Raw genomic sequence first — 15,686 nt, 5'->3', positions numbered from 1 at the left:
TATTATTATTATTATTATTATTATTATTATTTCATTGCTTTCCAAACGAAAAGTGAGCAATGAGTCCATAAAGTACACAAAACGTAAAAGCTGTTAAAAGCAAATGCACCAAGGAAGTATGACAAAAGACAGATTTTTTTTACCCAAGAAGTGCTCATCCAACCATACTTTTTACAGCTGCAGTTGATGCAGCAGGGAAACGTCAACCAAATGTGTCAGCTGTCGTCTTTAAATTAATTCGTAACTTTAATCGCTCCTAGACTGATCTGACATATTCAGGTGAGGGAGGACTTTCCTAAACTTTCCATAAAACAAGTTTCCGAACATGTTACGACGCAGGAAAAGCGCCTGCCTGGAGCTGTTCACATATGGGATCTGAAATCAGCGTGGGTAGGAGGGGAAGGCCTGAAATTCAGGCACAGCAAATGAGATGCACTCACACCCACGGGACAGAGCGCAAGGCGTCCGACTCGTGCCTCTCTGCAACTCATGGAAATGCCGGCACTAAGTTCCATTTTCCTCTTCCTTCTCTTCTGCCTCTTGATTGTCCAGTTTGTGAAGCTGCAATGGAGAAAACGACAATTCCCTCCCGGACCAACGCCTCTCCCCTTTATCGGATGCCTATGGCAGCTGAGGTTTTTCAACGTCACTCGTGAGAGCCTGACCAAGGTATCTATTTCCCAGCAGTTTGATTGGCCAACAGGATAGAGGAACGGGCAATAGCAAAGGGAGCTTAATGGCCGGTGGGTTGATAAGAGGAGATTGATAGGAGAAGGGTGGTCAAGCTCAGCGGTCAAGCATCCGTTGTTCATGCAGATGGTCCTTGGTTCAATCCCCAGCATCTGGTGGTAGTCTTCTCTCTCTAAAACCCTAAAAATCACAAGTCACTGGATGCACCAATAGTCTGACTCATCTTAGGGCTTCTTCTGATGCTCTAGGTTTTGGAACTTTGGATATACTAAAGTCTTGTTTGTCAAATGATTTTTTTAATACTGGGGTCTCTGTGGCCACAGCCCCCTCATTTTCAAATTAGGGTATTGGCTGTCTTCAGGATTATTACTTTGGGCGGGTTGGTGGGCCAGGGTGCTCTGTTAGAAGTCTCTGCGTTTTAAAATTTGGAAATTGAGAAACGAATTCTTGCTGCAGCGCATCGTAAAACCAATTATACCTTCTGGATTCATGCTCAAGTTGGAATTCTGTATTCTTTATCTGTCAGAAGAAGGCTGATCAATCAAAACATGTCTGATACTGGCTTTGCACAATGTTTGTTTTCATGAGATTCTGCATGTTATTTCCAGTTTGTCAGTGGCATAGCATATGAAGATGAATCTATTGGCCATTAGGCTAGGATACTGATTTTATTAAGTTAGAATCTTAAAGTTGTATTGTGTATGCCATAGATTTATATTTTACTTATAGGCTCCCTTGACTTTTCTTTCTATCCATAAAGTCCATAAAGTATGTTTAGCCTGGAAAAGAGGAGACTGAGAGGAGATATGATAGCTATCTTCAAATATATTAAGGGCTGTCACACGGAGGAGGGAGGAAGCTTCTTTTCTCCTGCTCTGGAGGGCAGGACTTGAACCAATGGCTTCAAGTTACAAGAAAGGAAATTCCGACTAAACGTTTGGAAAAAACTTTCAGACAGTGAGTGCTGTTCAGCAGTGGAACAGTCTCCCACAAGAGGTGGTGGGCTCTCCTTCCTTGGAGGTTTTTAAGCAGAGGTTGGATGGCCATCAGTCATAGATGGCTTAGCTGAGAGTCCTGCATTGTAGGGGGTGGGACTAGATGACCCTCAGGGGTCCCTTCCAACTCTAAGATTCCATGATTCTACTGCATGCAATAATAGGTTTATTAGGAGACATTCCCTCTCAAACGCTGAGTGATTTTTCATGAGGATTCAAAAGCAAAATTTCAAATTGCTGCAGAAATGTGGAGGGTTGAATTTAAGACTGAGAAAGGGAGAAACTGAGAGATGCCTAAACTCTCAGATTCGCCCATTGCTGTCTGCCACTGAGGTTCAGCCCATCTCCTCTTTGGAGCCGATTGCAATGTGAAGCAATCAGCAAGGTTTATCGAGCCCCTTGTGAGCTCTGATGGCTTTAGAAGGTTGCAGGGAGGGCAAAGTGGCCTCACTCTGCCCAGGGAGCCCTGCCAGGCACCAACCTTGCCATCGTTTAGTCACCAAGCAAAGACCTCTTTGTTTTCCTGGCTAGCGATATACAGTGGTACCTCGCAAGACGAAATAAATTCGTTCTGCGAGTTTTTCTTTCTTGCGAATTTTTCGTCTTACGAATTTTTCATCTTGCGAAGCACAGATTCCCATAGGAATGCATTGGGTATTAACGGTTTTAAGAAAAAGGAAACGTTTTCGTCTTGCGAAGCAAGCCCATAGGGAAATTCATCTTGTGAAGCAACTAAAAAAATGAAAAACTCTTTCGTCTTGCGAGTTTTTCGTCTTACGAGGCATTCGTTTTGCGAGGTACCACTGTAATACTGTATTGCTGTTTTTAATGTGTTCAGATGGTTTTGTTATGGCATTTCTAGACACTTCGCTGCAACCCCCTCCAAAAAAACCAACAACACTTTGGAGCTTTTAAAATTGGGAAGCGATGCATGAATTTAATGAACTTAGCCCAACCCAAAACTAAGAACAGAACTGCTCAAAGGTTGGGTGTGGTTTTTATTTGCCTAAGCTTCCCTGGTGTTTTCCTACAGGTGGCAAAATCCTATGGGGACATCTATACGGTATGGTTTGGTCCTCACCCTGTGGTAGTTCTGGATGGGTTCCAAGCTGTGAAAGACGGTCTCACCACCCACCCAGAAGATGTAGTTGGCCGGCCAGTAGTCCCGTTTTTTAGAGCTCTGGCAAACAATAAAGGTAAGGCTGTTTGTCTCGCTTGCGTAGGAATCACAGGGTCATTTTGTTCCCATAACAGAATTGAAGGAGTGGCTCTGTGGTTTTAGTGGCGTTCCTCTTTAGTAGACTTTGGTTATAAAGAGCTCAAAAACCTATTGCTTATGAAATCAACTGGCTGTTTCACACGGTTCAAATCTTGGCTTAGCAAGACCCCACAAACTCCTCAGCTTCCAGAGAGAGGGGCTTGAAGCTCCTCCCAGATCCCTTTTGCATTATATTTGGGGAAACTGTTTTGCAAAGATTTCCACCCAAATACTGATGAATTTTCACAAGGACTTAATTCTGATCCTCTCCTACAAATTGATGCTCAAGGCAGTTTATGGCATGAAATATCATGTATGATCATGACAGAATTAGCCATAAACAATAAATAAAATGTATTTTGCATAAATCATAAGATATAAAACAAAGAAATCAATAAGAGCAACGACCCGCCCTCCCACACCCAAGCAACATCCCAGCTCAAGTGTCTGTTTACCAGCTTCAGTTTTTGTAGCTGGAGTCAGTCCATCCATCCATCCACCCATCCGTTAGTCCTTCAGGGCTCTGCCCTCCCAGCACAGATGGAAGAATGTCTTCCAGGGCTCACAGCCAATATGCTCTTTGGCCTCTTTAGCAGCCTCAGCTTTCGTAGCTGGAGTCAGGGTCTATGCTAGTCAAAGTCCTGGCACTGGAAACAGGGCTTTGGTGGCAACCTCCTAGCATAGTTTTGAAGGGTTTGGATTCTGTGCTCTGAATGCAAATAATGAATGGGCCACTGCAGCAGTCCACAGCTGACTTTCAATGCCTCCAGGTATCTTGCTGTCAACGGGCAGTACATGGAAGCACCAGAGGAAGTTCTCGCTGATGACTCTGAAGACATTGGGGCTGGGAAAGAGGACGTTGGAGTACCAGATCCAAGATGAAGCTTATCACCTGGTGGAGAACTTTAAGAGCACTAAAGGTACGGCACAGCTCAGGGTTGGAGGGAGAATTTGCCCTTTAATTTATTTTCCAGTCCAGAACCCTGTTTTCTTCTTAAGCTCCCATTAATTTCAGCAAGCTAAATCAGGAAGTTTTAAGGTTCCTCTTAGTTTTCATTGCATCTTAGATGGAACATACATTTATTCATGTTTTATGTCTGTGCTAATAGGCATCTGATTTGACCAGTGGTTGCAAGCCATAAATATTGATTTCACTGGATTCCAGTTTTAGTCTGCTTTCTTCTCCTGTTCTCAAAGAGGAGATGAAAACACCAAACAAAATACCTTTGGCTTTAGACCAAGGGAAAACCAGCAGGTTTTTTGAATCGTGCAGCCAAGATTTTTTCTCTCTCTAAACCTTGTATGAAGAACTGCAATAGATACTTGCAGTGCTTAAAAAAAAATGTTTAGGGGGACTCTCATTTTCCTATTCATATTGAAATACTGCCCTATAATGAGGCCAAATTTAGATTCACAAAATGTTTAGGGCAGGGGTCGGCAAGGTTTACCTTGCCTGGGCTGGTTCACTCCAGCAGAAATCCCTCCATGAGCCGGATCGCGCATGTGGCCACGATTTCTGGGATCTGTGTCTGTGCAGATGCAATTTCTGGCACTATGGAAACGAGTCCCCGTGCTGCGCTGCGCCGGTTTAGCACAGCACGTGGAGACTTGCTGAGTGGGTGGCTCGGTTTGGGGGTGGCTCATGGGTCAGTTAAACAACCCCTGTGGGCTGCTTGTGACCCATGGGCCTTAGGTTGCCCACTCCTGGTTTAGGGATATGCGTACCCCTGCATCCCCCCAGAAAAAAAAGCACTGGATACTTGCATTTATTGCAATTATATCCAAGCTTCCTTCCAAGGACCTGAAGGCAGGATACACTGATCTTCCTTACCCCCAACCATTTTCACATTCACAACAACCCTGTGAAGTAGGTTAGGGTGAGAGAGAGTGATATATGAAAGTCAACCAGTGAGCTTCAAGGCTGAGAGGGTGTGTGAGTCTGGATCTATTAAATCTTAGTTTCATACTCTAACTGCTCTTCCATGCTGGCTCTTCAGATCTTCATCCTGGGTTGGCTGAGTGCATAGGCCATGGCTGATTCCTCAGATTAAACCAGAAAAGTGTCCCCATGTCTCTGTTACCACATTACTCAATGAGAGAATTTCAGCATCAAAATATTTTGGTCTTGCAAGGCAATTAAGATATCCCAGGAATCAAGCGATACCGCTTCACTGCGAAATAATAAGCATGGGTGAGATGAGAACTTCTTGATATCTCAGTCTTGTGACATGAAAGAAACGCTTCTCTTTTACTTCTGAATTTAAATTTTCTGCAGTTCTGAAATCACATCACGGCCCACACTGGGGCTTTTCTTCTGAAGCATCTCCCACACCACCTGTTGCCAACACACACTTTGGCTATTTTTGCTTATGGTTACATCTCACCCAAAAATAATATATTTATTAATTCCTATGTGTAGGAATTATCTTGGGGTCAGATCCTGCATTGCTGGCTGACTATTTTGTAACTTTTGGGCTGGCTTATTGAGTTGTTTTTGTTTTCACTATGTATTTTGTGTATATTGTGATTTTGTGGTGTAGCTACCCTGAGACCTGCAGGTATACAAATTTAATTAATTAATTATGTCATGGGTTTTTGTGTTTTTATCTTGTAAACTGCTCTGTGATGCTTGGATGAAAGGCTGTATAGAAATTTAATCAACAACAACAACAATGAATAACAACAAATAAATTTTCCTAAAGCAGCCCCACCCACCCTGGACAAAAACCAACAAAAAAAACAACTTATCCAACAACAGGAAGCAAAGTGTGGTGGAAATAGGAAGAAACTAAAAGAGTTCTTACAAACTAGGCATATCTTTCAGGTGCCAAGTTGTTAAGGGCTTTATATATTAATGGAAACACCTTGATCTTGTCTGGGTAGCAAATCACCAGCCATTGCAGGTCTCTGAGCATAGATGTCATATGCTGACAAGGCCTCGCTCCTGGCAGCAATTGTGTCACAGCATTCATGCGTTGAAATAGCCAATGCATGAACTGCTTTGGCCAAGCTTTCCCAGTCCAGGAACAGTCATAACTGAAGTACTCATTTCAGTTGGTAAAAGACATTTCTAACCATGACAACTATCTGAGCCTCCCGTGACCAAGCTGGATCCAGATGCTTGCTGGGACTCATGGGAATTGTAGTCCCAAACATCTGGAGGACACCAGGGGGGCAAATGTTGGTTGTCGCTTCTTCTGCTACATTGACAGGGTTGGTTCACAAATGGGCCCTTGATGATTCCATTTGCAGGGAAACCCATGAATCCGTCCTTTGCTCTGACCCTCGCCGTTTCCAACGTGATTTGCGCCGTGGTGTTTGGGCATCGCTTCTCTACCGAGGACAAAAAGTTTCACGAGCTCCTGGAAGCAATGGAGGCCATATTCAAATTTGCTGGCAGTCTCGGTCATAACGTAAGCAAGCCACTATTTTGCTTTGCTTTTCAATATTTCCTTTCCCGAAAGGAACAGCAGTAAAAGGTTTCACTTTTTGCTAGACAGTTTGTGGTGAGGGAAGAATTTCCTTAGAAAATAAATACAATCGTATTTATTATGATATTTAACAATTACAATATCCCCCAACAATTATGATAATTAAGTGTGAAGGAAGGCCCAAGGAGTCCAAAAAGTTTTTGTGTTTTTAAATGCATGTAAGTGAACTTGAAGATGAGGTAGAAATCTTTCAAAGTTCTGCCCCAAACCAAACTTGATTCATGTTCTGTTCACACATCAATTATGGGAAGTATTTTCTGGTGCAGTTCAGAAATTATTGAACTATTTCATACCCTTCAAGTGTTCTGATAAAATTGGGACATCCTAATTTTTCTCATGAGAGCATCATGCCTATTTTGGGCACCGTAATCTCAGGGCCACACTCTCGCATGGGTCACATGACTTGCCCTGGAAGACCTGCACCCGGTTTTTCACCTTGATGTGTTGGAGGGCATCCTATTTCAGCCTACTACCTAAAAGGCCTTCTGAATCATCTAGGCCTCAACCAGCCCTATGGTTGAAAGAGAGTGGCAGGCCTCTGTAGGGAGGGATTTCCATTGAAGGCTCAGCTCCTCATAGCTGTCACCTAAGCCTCTTCATTGCTTGAGAAGGTTCATATAGAGATAAGCGATCCCACCGGTTCCAGCTAGTATTGTCCACACCGACTCTCCAGGGTTGCAGATATGGAGACATTGCCAGACCTACCTGGAGATGACAAGGATTGAACCTGTCTCCTTCTGTGCACAGGACAGGTGCTCTAATACTGAGCAGCAACTTTCTCCGCACCTCCATCTGTTCATGTCTCTTTCCCCAGATTTATAATGTCATGCCCTGGCTTATGAAGTGTATCCCAGGGCCTCACAAGAAGGCCTTGACCGGCCGAGACTTTGTGTGTTCGTTCATAAGGAAGGAGATCAACAAGCACCAGATTGCAGGACTCCCAGATGACCCTCAAGATTTCATTTATAGTTACCTTGCTCAGATAGAGAAAGTAAGTAGCTGCTTTGTTCGTGACCAGAACTGCTCAGGATGTGCTGTCCTCATCCTCTTCTCCATAATTTGAGCAATTGCTCCATCCCCAATTAGAATTTGTATTTTTCTTCCTGCTGGGAAATGCTCCCCTGTGAATGTTTAGCTGCAAGCCCTTGAAAATTTACAGCTGCAAGCGTGACATTAGGTGTGTCCATTTTTCTATTTCTTCTCTTCTGCAGACGAAAGACCAGCCCAAACCAGCCTACGATGAAAGTAACATGATCCAGTGTATATTTGACCTCTTCTTGGGTGGAACAGAGACATCCAGCACCACTCTCTACTGGGGAGTTCTGTATATGGTGCTTTATCCAGACATCCAAGGTGAGATGATGTAACGCTGCACCACTTTCGAATTTTGGAAATGATGTTCAACTACTGCGTCTTCTGAATGACGCGGAAGAAAACAAAATGTTGTCTTTCATGCCAACCAACTGTTGTGTTGGGATGAATTTGCTAAAAAGTTTTGCATGCACTTTTTTGTGTGTGTGTAAATAAATGAATGTGTTTGGATTCCACTCAGCGAACATCCAGAAGGAGATTGACGCGGTTGTGGCTCCCGGTCAAATGATCAGTGGCGAGGATCGCAAGAAGTTGCCCTACACCAATGCCGTGATCCATGAGGTCCAGCGCTTCAGCAACATCATCGCGGTTGGGTTGCCCAGGTTATGTGTGAAGGACACCATGATTCGACAGTTTACCATTAAGAGAGTAAGTGAACCTCCACTGCCCACATCCCCTGCTTCATTCAAATGTCTAAGAAAACACTGCAGAGGTTTATCAGATACCACTTTTAGTTCTACCATCGAATGAAAGCTGGCCATGTTTCTTCTTGGGCAGGAGATGATATTCTGCCCACCGTACATCTAAAGCACATGACTTCCCCCAGAGAATCAGGGGAGCTGTAGTTTACCCACAATGAAGCTACAGCCCCCCGCACCCTCAATAAACTGCAGTGCGCAGAATTCGGGGGGGGGAGCCATCTTCTCTAAATGTGCTGTACAAGTATGGTGTCCACACAGCCTTTGTGTCTTTCCCCATCGCAGAAGATGCTGCACCATCCCTGAGAGGTGAAGATGCTCAGAGCATTATCTCTGGCCAACAAGAGGCCAGTTGAGTCTCTCTTTGCCAGAGCCCTCTGCTTCTCCAGTTTGGTAGCGAATCATGCAATTATTGGAGAGAGGGGTTTTACTGAACTGAGAGCTGAGTGTATGATCTGCTTCCCTGGAGCAAGGCAGGACTGAATCTCTGATTCTTTTCTTTCCAGGGCACCATGATCTTTCCAAACATGGCTTCTGCCTTGTATGATCCCAATGAATGGGCGACGCCCGAAAGCTTCAACCCCAACCACTTCCTTGACAAGGACGGAAATTTCGTTTGTCCAGAAGCCTTCATTCCATTTTCTTTAGGTAGATGAAAAAGCTGGAGACAAAATCTTGGTGGTTTCCTTGAGGGTTTTGCTTTGCATTGTTGGGAGCTGAAAGACATAGTAGCACGCCTAAGGCTGCCCAAGGCGTATATGAAGAACATAAGAACATAAGAAGAGCTTTGCTTGATCAGGCCAATGGCCCATCTAGTCCAGCATTCTGTTCTCACAGTGGCCAACCAGACGCCTGTGAGATGCCTTCAAGCAGTGAGGCATTCTCAAAGTAAAGGAAGGATTGAACTCTGATTAATAAGAATACACACAGAGGCTTGAACCAGCATGACTCTGGGAAGGGTGCGTATAATAATCTCTCCCTCCACCCTCCGGCCCAGGTCGTTTTATTCACAAAAGAACTTTTTACAGAGTGTTCGTAAGAACCAATCAGATTTCTTCTGAGCATTTCAACAAACCCCACATGGGGACAAAGTTAAACTACCAAAACTAATTAAGCACACATATTTCTGGGGTAAACAAAACAGAACTACAAAGGAGTGCATTTGGCAACCCCGGGAGGTGATAAACAAGCAATATACATGATAAGAAGGATGGCCAGGAGGACAGCGATCATTATCATCTTTATGTGAAACCTGTTTCCTGGCCCTAAGATTAAAATCCTAAGATTAACATATCAGAAAAGCTACATCAAAGAAACTTACCCTCTGTCTTTGATGACCCAGGATGCCTGCCTGGCTGTGTACGTGACTTGTGAAGAAAGAGAAATGGAACAGGGATGCAGAGGTGTGGATTGATCAAAAATCATATCAAAATAGTTTAAACCCAGTCAACGCAATGCTTTCATTGCTGACACAGATGGCTTACTCTATATCTGTTATAATTCATCATAGCAATCCCACCTGATCGCTACAAAGCAGGATTCAAACACAAGAGCCCTGTCCTCTTCCATGGTTTCCAGCAACTGGAATTGAGAAGCATTGCTGCCTCTCCAGCTGTGGAGACAAGCTACCATGGCTAGTAGGAATACATATTTTCTTAGGAGGGGCTCATTTTCATAGAAACACAGGGGTCTGCCTTGTCTACCCTGGCAGTGTCTTTCCAGGGTTTCAGATGTGGGGCAGGGAAGGAGGACCTTCTAAGCCAGGCATAGGCAAACTCGGCCCTCCAGATGTTTTGGGACTACAACTCCCATCATCCCTAGCTAACAGGACCAGTGGTCAGGGATGATGGGAGTTGTAGTCCCAAAACATATGGAGGGCCGGGTTTGCCTATGCCTGTTCTAAGCCATTCCTGGACATGTTCCAACACTGGCCCAGGTCTCCTATATCTGAACAGCAGATTTCCCCATGGAAATTCAGTTTGCCCCTCTAGGCTCCCAATGCATCTTCATGCCCTGGGATGTGCCTGAAGTCTCCACATTAATGAACACTTAACCTCAGGCCCTCAGCAGCAGAAGGTGGTAGGGTTTTGTGTCAATACTGAACAAAAGGGTTGTGAAAGATCTAGATACAGTGGTACTTTGGGTTACATATGCTTCAGGTTACATACGCTTCAGGTTACAGACCCCGCTAACCCAGAAATAGTACCTCGGGTTAAGAACTTTGCTTCAGGATGAGACCAGAAATCGTGCTCCTGCGCGGCAGCAGTGGGAGGCCCCATTAGCTAAAGTAGTGCTTCAGGTTAAGAACAGTTTCAGGTTAAGAACGGACTTCTGGAACGAATTAAGTACTTAACCCGAGGTACCACTGTACTATTTTTCTGAGAAAGGTATGGCCTGCTTTTCAACTTAAGAGTTCTCCAAATGGCAATGGATGTAAATTTATTGGCACCTGGTTGGCCACTGTGAGAACAGACTAGATGGGTCCCCCTTTTCCTGATCCAACAGCGGAGCTCTCCTTATGTCCTTACAGTGCACAGCCTGACTTCACCTCTCTCCTTCTCCTACAGGGCAGCGAGTGTGCTTGGGAGATCACCTGGCCAAGACGGAGATGTTTCTTTTCTTCTCCAACCTCCTGCAGGCGTTCACTTTCCACTTGGCGGAAGGGTCAAAAGATGTCAACACAGAACCTATTTTGGGGGGCACTTTGCAGCCTCACTACTTTGAGATCTGCGCTATCCCTCGATAGACCCGGCGTCTCATGTCTCTTTGGAAATCTGCTTAGGAAAAGTTGCAAGGTGGAAACATGCTATACTGGAAACATGCTGCTTAGGAAAAGTTGCAAGGTGGAAACATGCTGTACTGTTAACCCAAGGCTGCCGACTTCTGGTGTGGGGTTGCGTAGCTTCTTCAGAGTCCTGAGAATCAAAACGTTTGTCGTGAGACAAGGAATAAGTTTCTAGACCTCCTGACTGCAAAGGAAAAGCCTGAAAATACACAACAATACCTGTGAATAAGGTCTGAGTGCAGTGGATCCCAAAGTGGGCAATATCCCCCCACAGGGGCAGGGGCATTACTGGGGGGGGCAGCTAAGTGACTTTGAAAAGCTGGGGTCACTGGATCAAGTTCATCCGTTTTGTAGAATTAATTAGATAAACATTTTAAACTGGATTTTGAATAAATGTGAAGTTAATTGTTACTGTTTTGAATTTTATTGTGTTATTATCTTCCTTAGCGGGTTTGTCAAACCGCTATAATGAATAAGCCTTTTTACAGGGTAGGGCCAAGGCACTGGGGATGAGTTTATGGAACCAGGAAGGTGGGTGTCACTGTCCAGAAACATTTGGGGAATTACTGGTCTAAGGTATGACTTCAACGTTACGCAGCTCTTTTTATTCTTGTCTTTTGGCCATAGGCATCCTAACTAGGCATTGTCTCTCTCTTCTGACCTTACCTGACATCATGTCCAGCCTCAATGAACACTGCTCCAGCCTTCTATTCAAAAAGGTGCAGAAAACACCCACAAAGATGGAAGATCTTAATCAGTTAAAAATTTCCTCCTGTGTCACTTAGTTTTCTGCTTTGCTTTTGTTTTTGCACAGAGAATTATTTTCCTACTCTCTTCTGGATGCTGCAGAGTAGTCGTATCTGGGACAGGCTTGTTTCTGTTCATGCTCTGATGAGGTCTCTTGGCAACACCAGTTCATTAACACCAAGTCATGGCTCACAAACACTTTCCTCTTCTTCCACATCGTTAGGCCAGCCACAAGATCATTTTTTGCTGGTGTTAGTGTGGGTGTGTTAAAAGCATTGCCTCTGAATACCAGTTGCTAGGAATCTCAAGGGAGGGAACACACCCTTTAAATTACCGTATTTTTCGCTCTATAAGACGCACCAGACCACAAGACGCACCTAGTTTTTGGAGGAGGAAAACAAGGGGGGGGGGGAAATCTGAATCTCAGAAGCCGGAACAGCAAGAGGGATCGCTGCGCAGTGAAAGCAGCAATCCCTCTTGCTGTTCTGGCTTCTGGGATAGCTGCACAGCCTGCATTCGCTCCATAAGACGCACACACATTTCCCCTTACTTTTTAGGAGGGAAAAAGTGAGTCTTATAGAGCAAAAAATACGGTAATACAATTTTACTTTCCTTTGATAGCAACCCCTTGTTTTTCTCTAACCTTCTTCATCTTGAAACATGAAGAACTAAGTTCTCCCCGCCAAGGAGAGAAGTGCTTTCAATCACCCCCTTTTTTTGAATAATAGTCTTGAATCAGAATTCCAGAGTTAGAACCTTTAGGCCTGTGTATGTCAGCACAGGGCAGGTAACCTGTGGCCCCCCCTGTAGTGATCATGTGGGATTGCTATGAGGAATTATAATAAATATAGAGTAAGCCATCTGTGTCAGCAATGAAAGCATTGTGTTGACTGGGTTTAAACTATTTTGATATGATTTTTGATCAACCCACACCTCTGCATCCCTGTTCCATTTCTCTTTCTTGACTAGTCACGTACACTGCCAGTTGCTTCGCCAGGCAGGCATCCGGGGTCATCAAAGACAGTGGGCAGTTTCTTTGATGTAGCTTTTCTGATATGTTAATCTTAGGATGTTAATCTTAGGGCCAGGAAACAGGTTTCACATAAAGATGATAATGATCGCTGTCCTCCTGGCCATCCTTCTTATCATGTATATTGCTTGTTTATCGCGGTTGCCAAATGCACTCCTTTGTAGTTCTGTTTTATTTACCCCATGCTTAATTAGTTTTGGTAGTTTAACTTTGTCCCCACGTGGGGTTTGTTGAAATGCTCAGAAGAAATCTGATTGGTTCTTACGAACACTCTGTAAAAAGTTCTTTTGTGAATAAAACGACCTGGGCCAGGGGCTGGAGACAGACAGACGGAGAGATTATTATACGCACCCTTCCCAGAGTCTTGCTGGTTCAAGCCTCTGTGTGTATTCTTATTAATCAGAGTTCAGTCCTTCCTTTGCTTTGGGAATGCCTCAAGTGGTGCCCCGTGTGAGGCTAACCTAAAAGGGAACCGTGTGAGGCTTGTAAAAAACCTCAGCGTGTGAGGCAAAGCTAAAAGGAAACCTCAGCAAAAGGAAACTCCTTCCTTTGCTTTGGGAACGCCTCACCCACCCCCCGAGGACACTGGACTCCTGCTCCCATCACCCCTGATCATTGGCCCTGCTGGCTGCGGCTGATGGAAGCTGGGAGTCCAGCAATTTCAGAGGTGCCACTGGTTCCAAGTTCCTGGCCCTTCCCCCCTAGCCCACCCAGTTCCTTGCCCCATCTGAAGCAGAACATTGGAGCTCTCCAGGGTGCTGAACTCTTGCTGCTCAGCACAGGGCAGCAGAACCTGAAATTACTGGACTAAAGTTCCCATCGTCCCCAACTATTGACCCTGCTTGCTGAGGCTGATGGGAGTTGAAGTCCAGCAACATTGGGATGGTCACCATACCCCTCATCTCAAATTATCTCCTAAATGCAGATGTGTGCACACAGACAAGCACTTTCTATGATGAAGTAATCCACCATACAGTTTACAATAATTTGTCTGCCATTAAAACTGGTATACTTTTGGGAGGATTGCAGCATGTGGTGTGTTTGAATGGAATGTGATTTTTTGAAAAGAAGGTCAGGTTACTGGATAAATCAGAGAATGAAAGCCATGGGACATAGAAGTACGTAAGTTATTAGGTCAGTGGTTTTACTTTCTGGGAACACTTTCCAGGTGAATTTGTCTCCTGAGAAGCCCAAGGTTGCAGAAGATTTTGAGATGCATTCATGAGTGCACGTTTTGTTCCCATAAGGCTTTGGGCACTTCATGCTGGCTGGGACTGATGGAACTGGAGTCCCAAAACATCTGGGATGCCATAGGCTCCATGCTCTTGATCTAGAGGACGGATGGGAGAGGAAATCACAATGCTGGATTTTCAGCCCCTGGTTTCTAAGAGGTCATTTTATTTTATTTTATTTTATTTTATTTTATTTTATTTTATTTTATTTTATTTATTTTATTACATGGGGTTATATTGAGCATAGTCCTAAGTCACTGGTTCCATCAAGGCAAGGATTTCTCCTTGCATAATGGAACATCCCCCCTTCTTCAAGCCCTGTGTGTCTCCTAAGTCTGTTCTGGAGTTTTCACCAAAGCCTTTAAGCAAATGTTGGGATGGCGCAAGTCATGAAAATGGATATTTTGGGGGTACATACAGAGGCACGAGAACAAACATGCATATGTTTTTTTTTTATGCATACTCTTACAAAAATTGCAAACGGCTGTGGAAATGGGGCAGACTGACATGATGACCGGAAAATTGAGAAACTGAGAGATAGAAATTGATAGCACCTCCCAACTCGCAAAACCCCCCTCTAAGCTTACAGAAACTGCTTTTGTTCCAACTTCACGACCAAAATATAAGATAACAGCAAACTGAACACTAGCTCAGGTTTCGGTCTTGCCCCTTCCCCCAGACATCTGGTTAATTCTTGGGCTTTTATTTTTTTAAAACTGCCTTCCTTTACTGTGTTCATTTGTTCTTTTGTTCCCCTGTTGATTACAAGAAGGACCTTTCGTTTTTGTACAAATGCAAAAGTACTCCAGAGATTTTTGTATGTCCAGATGGCAAATGAAAGTTCTTGGTGACGTCATGGCTTCTCAGCTCCGTGAACAACTGGCCTCTGTTCCAGGGTGTCCAATAATAATGCATTGAATCATTTCGTTTTATCATTCAGTCTTGGAGATGCTTCCCAAAGCATTCAACTGTCACAATAAGTAACTGCTTGCATGAGCAGAACAACTTCCACCTGTGCAATGGGGATTCCCTGCTCTTCTCCAAAAATACACTGCCCCCTAAATATATTCAGGTTTTCCCACCCCAACCTTTCAGAACAGACCTGAGGGTGGTGGGGGAGGGGAGATGAGAGGGACTCCCATTTTGCAAGTGGAAGTTGCACAACTATTTAGTAGAATACTGCTCAAAGTGTCCCCTCCAATGCCAGAGCAAGACCTCCACTGAGGTTATTATAATATTATGTGGTTTCCCAACAGAAATTACACCCACCCACCCACACCTCTCTTAACTTACATATAAAATAGTAGATCATTTTCTCTCCTGAGACCTCATATAGCAATACAGTGCTGCCTTGGGTTACATACGCTTCAGGTTACATACGCTTCAGGTTACACACTCTGCTAACCCAGAAATATTGCTTCAGGTTAAGAACTTTGCTTCAGAATAAGAACAGAAATTGGGCTCTGACGGCACGGTGGAAGCAGGAGGCCCTATTAGCTAAAGTGGTGCTTCAGGTTAAGAACAGTTTCAGGTTAAGAACGGACCTCCGGAACGAATTAAGTACTTAACCCAAGGTACCACTGTATAAAATAAATTATAATCAACAGAATGCATATGTTCAGGTAGGTAGCCGTGTTGGTCTGACGCAGTTGAAATAAATTAAAAAAT

The 15,686-nt window shown here is 44.1% G+C and overlaps 1 protein-coding gene and 2 long non-coding RNA genes across 3 annotated transcripts; 1 reads left to right on the top strand and 2 right to left on the bottom strand.

Annotated features, from left to right (window-relative positions):
• The first annotated feature begins 412 nt into the window (after positions 1-412).
• LOC309369815 (cytochrome P450 2J4-like) lies at positions 413-11,401 on the top strand. The gene is made up of 10 exons (XM_081911154.1): positions 413-669; positions 2,719-2,881; positions 3,714-3,863; positions 6,196-6,356; positions 7,249-7,425; positions 7,646-7,787; positions 7,987-8,174; positions 8,731-8,872; positions 10,792-11,019; positions 11,068-11,401. Exons 1-9 carry the CDS (start codon positions 490-492, stop codon positions 10,968-10,970), a joined length of 1,482 nt encoding a protein of 493 aa, XP_081767280.1. The 5' UTR covers positions 413-489; the 3' UTR covers positions 10,971-11,019; positions 11,068-11,401.
• On the bottom strand, positions 9,159-10,785 carry LOC309370016. Its single transcript, XR_014168355.1, has 3 exons — positions 10,588-10,785; positions 10,113-10,346; positions 9,159-9,979 (listed from the first exon to the last, which is right to left on the bottom strand). It is a non-coding gene; the product is annotated as an uncharacterized lncRNA (long non-coding RNA).
• LOC309369969 lies at positions 10,881-14,194 on the bottom strand. Its single transcript, XR_014168290.1, has 4 exons — positions 13,349-14,194; positions 12,365-13,219; positions 11,037-12,101; positions 10,881-10,986 (listed from the first exon to the last, which is right to left on the bottom strand). It is a non-coding gene; the product is annotated as an uncharacterized lncRNA (long non-coding RNA).
• Between the last annotated feature and the right edge of the window lie 1,492 nt (positions 14,195-15,686).

Source organism: Podarcis melisellensis (assembly GCF_964234715.1).
Source record: "Podarcis melisellensis genome assembly, chromosome: 5".
Lineage (NCBI taxonomy): Eukaryota > Metazoa > Chordata > Lepidosauria > Squamata > Lacertidae > Podarcis > Podarcis melisellensis.
This window is presented reverse-complemented; position numbering and strand designations above follow the sequence as displayed.

Excerpts from the sequence above, each read along its gene's own strand:
- LOC309369815 (XM_081911154.1), top strand. The coding sequence starts at position 490 with ATGGAAATGCCGGCACTAAGTTCCATTTTCCTCTTCCTTCTCTTCTGC. Across the intron at positions 7,788-7,986 it reads GCTTTATCCAGACATCCAAG|CGAACATCCAGAAGGAGATT; the intron begins GTGAGATGATGT and ends GATTCCACTCAG. Across the intron at positions 8,175-8,730 it reads GACAGTTTACCATTAAGAGA|GGCACCATGATCTTTCCAAA; the intron begins GTAAGTGAACCT and ends TTTTCTTTCCAG.